At 47.0% G+C, this 2,500-nt stretch overlaps 1 protein-coding gene across 1 annotated transcript in view; it reads left to right on the forward strand.

The window, feature by feature from the left end:
- The window catches only part of LOC125037650 (follistatin-related protein 5-like), a gene marked incomplete in the record, with an annotated part of 53,413 nt that overhangs the window by 39,350 nt on the left and 11,563 nt on the right, over nucleotides 1-2,500 (forward strand). The window contains 2 exon segments of the mRNA XM_047630850.1: nucleotides 215-312; nucleotides 2,325-2,500. The exon segment at nucleotides 2,325-2,500 is cut by the window's right edge and continues 20 nt beyond it. Coding sequence (XP_047486806.1) covers nucleotides 215-312; nucleotides 2,325-2,500 — 274 coding nt within the window.

The following is a 2,500-nucleotide window of genomic DNA, read 5'->3' on the forward strand; positions in this document are numbered from 1 at the left end:
GACATGATTATGATCATCATCATCTCTCTCTCTTACCTTTTTCTCATTGTTTATTATTACTATCCTTACAGTTATACTTCACCACATTCTTCTTACAATTATTGTTCTAATGCCTATGATCACCATATTTATCACCATCACCCCATTACCAATTATACCTCACAGCCATTAACCGGCCTTTTATCCTTTCTCCCCCCCCCTCCCCCCCCCCCAGCCGTGCCCACAGTGCAGGTCACTCCCCACATCCAGAGTTTACGCCCGGGCGAGGAGGCCATCATGAACTGCCGGGCCACTGGAGAACCCTTCCCAAAGGTGATTTAAGCTTCTATTCGTGGGTTCGGGAATTCGGATCTTCGGTTCGAATTCCCTTATTGTTTTCCTCCGTTTTTGTTATTGTTATTTTTTCGTTTTTTGTGTGTTTAGTTTTTTTTTTTTATTATTATTATTGTTTGTGGAGTCGTTGTTGTTGATTTTATAGGTAGGTTTTATTTGTATCTATGTCACATGTAGACTTGTCTTTGTGTGCATGTGTTTGTGTGTCTACTTTTTTGTGCAGATATTCACGCGTGTGTGTGAATATATATATATATATATATATATATATATATATATATATATATATATATATGTATATATATGTATGTATATATGTGTGTGTGTGTGTGCGCGCGCGTGTGTGTGTGTGTATGTGTGTGTGTGTGTGTGTGTGTGTGTGTGTGTGTGTGTGTGTGTGTGTGTGTGTGTGTGTGCGTGTGTGTGTATGTGTGTATGTATGTATTTATGTATGTATGTATGTATGTATGTATGTATATCTCTCTATCTACCTCTCCCTGACTCGCCCCCTCTTCATCTCTCTCTCTCTCTCTCTCTCTCTCTCTCTCTCTCTCTCTCTCTCTCTCTCTCTCTCTCTCTCTCTCTCTCTCTCTCTCTCTCTCTCTCTCTCTCTCTCTCTCTCTCTCTCTCTCTCTCTCTCTCTCTCTCTCTCTCTCTCTCTCTCTCTCATTCTCCTCTCTCTCTCTCTCTCTCATCTCTCTCCTCTCTCTCTCTCTCTCTCTCTCTCTCTCTCTCTCTCTCTCTCTCTCTCTCTCTCTCTCTCTCTCTCTCTCTCTCTCTCTCTCTCTCTCTCTCTCTCTCTCTCTCTCTCTCTCTCTCTCTCTCTCTCTCTCTCTCTCTCTCTCTCTCTCTCTCTCTCTCTCTCTCTCTCTCTCTCTCTCTCTCTCTCTCTCTCTCTCTCTCTCTCTCTCTCTCTCTCTCTCTCTCTCTCTCTCTCTCTCTCTCTCTCTCTCTCTCTCTCTCTCTCTCTCTCTCTCTCTCTCTCTCTCTCTCTCTCTCTCTCTCTCTCTCTCTCTCTCTCTCTCTCTCTCTCTCTCTCTCTCTCTCTCTCTCTCTCTCTCTCTCTCTCTCTCTCTCTCTCTCTCTCTCTCTCTCTCTCTCTCTCTCTCTCTCTCTCTCTCTCTCTCTCTCTCTCTCTCTCTCTCTCTCTCTCTCTCTCTCTCTCTCTCTCTCTCTCTCTCTCTCTCTCTCTCTCTCTCTCTCTCTCTCTCTCTCTCTCTCTCTCTCTCTCTCTCTCTCTCTCTCTCTCTCTCTCTCTCTCTCTCTCTCTCTCTCTCTCTCTCTCTCTCTCTCTCTCTCTCTCTCTCTCTCTCTCTCTCTCTCTCTCTCTCTCTCTCTCTCTCTCTCTCTCTCTCTCTCTCTCTCTCTCTCTCTCTCTCTCTCTCTCTCTCTCTCTCCTTCCTCTCTGTGTAAGACAAGTCCCTCATGAATAGCTGAACTTACAAGGCCAGTACTCCGCGCCGTTGCCCTGGCAGAGAAAGCCTCAAGTCAGGAAGAGTAGAGTTGACCCTCACCAGCCTCTCTGCATATTGGATGGCCGCCCTAACAGTGCACTCTGCTCGAGATAAAATGTATGGCATGTTCACCATTGTTCACGACCACACGAGCTACCCACAGTGTTCTTTTTCACCTGCAATTATTAACAGTTACCCGGTAATTCAGTTTTATAGGCTGTTGTAGATAGTTGTGTGTGTATAGTTTTGTGTGTGACATTCATTTTTATTTGTGATTGTCCATAGTGTAATGTTGTTTCACTTGCAATTGTATATACGTATCATGCAGTGCCCTTTCAGCCATGATAATGTACAAAGGTATTTGGCAAAGCCCTTTCACCCCACAATCACCCAACTGCACACGTACCCACCACCACGCACCAAGTACCCCCCCACCCCACCCACCCCACCCCCCGCAAGCCTCCCCGTTGCCACTCGCTCGCACGCACCGAAACCCCGGCCTTCGTTTTAAAATCTGATCTTGCCATCTGCCAGCAGGTGGAGTGGCTCAAGAACGACGAGCCGCTGCGAGTGGACATCCCACACAAGTACGAGGTGGTCGGCAACGGCACGCAGCTCCGGGTACGCAACATCGGCTACGCAGACACGGGCGCCTACATGTGCCAGGCGACCAGCGTGGGGGGCATGGCCAGGGACATCAGCTCGCTCGTCGT

The sequence above is a fragment of the Penaeus chinensis genome, chromosome 23 (assembly GCF_019202785.1).
Source record: "Penaeus chinensis breed Huanghai No. 1 chromosome 23, ASM1920278v2, whole genome shotgun sequence".
NCBI classification, from domain to species: Eukaryota; Metazoa; Arthropoda; class Malacostraca; order Decapoda; family Penaeidae; genus Penaeus; species Penaeus chinensis.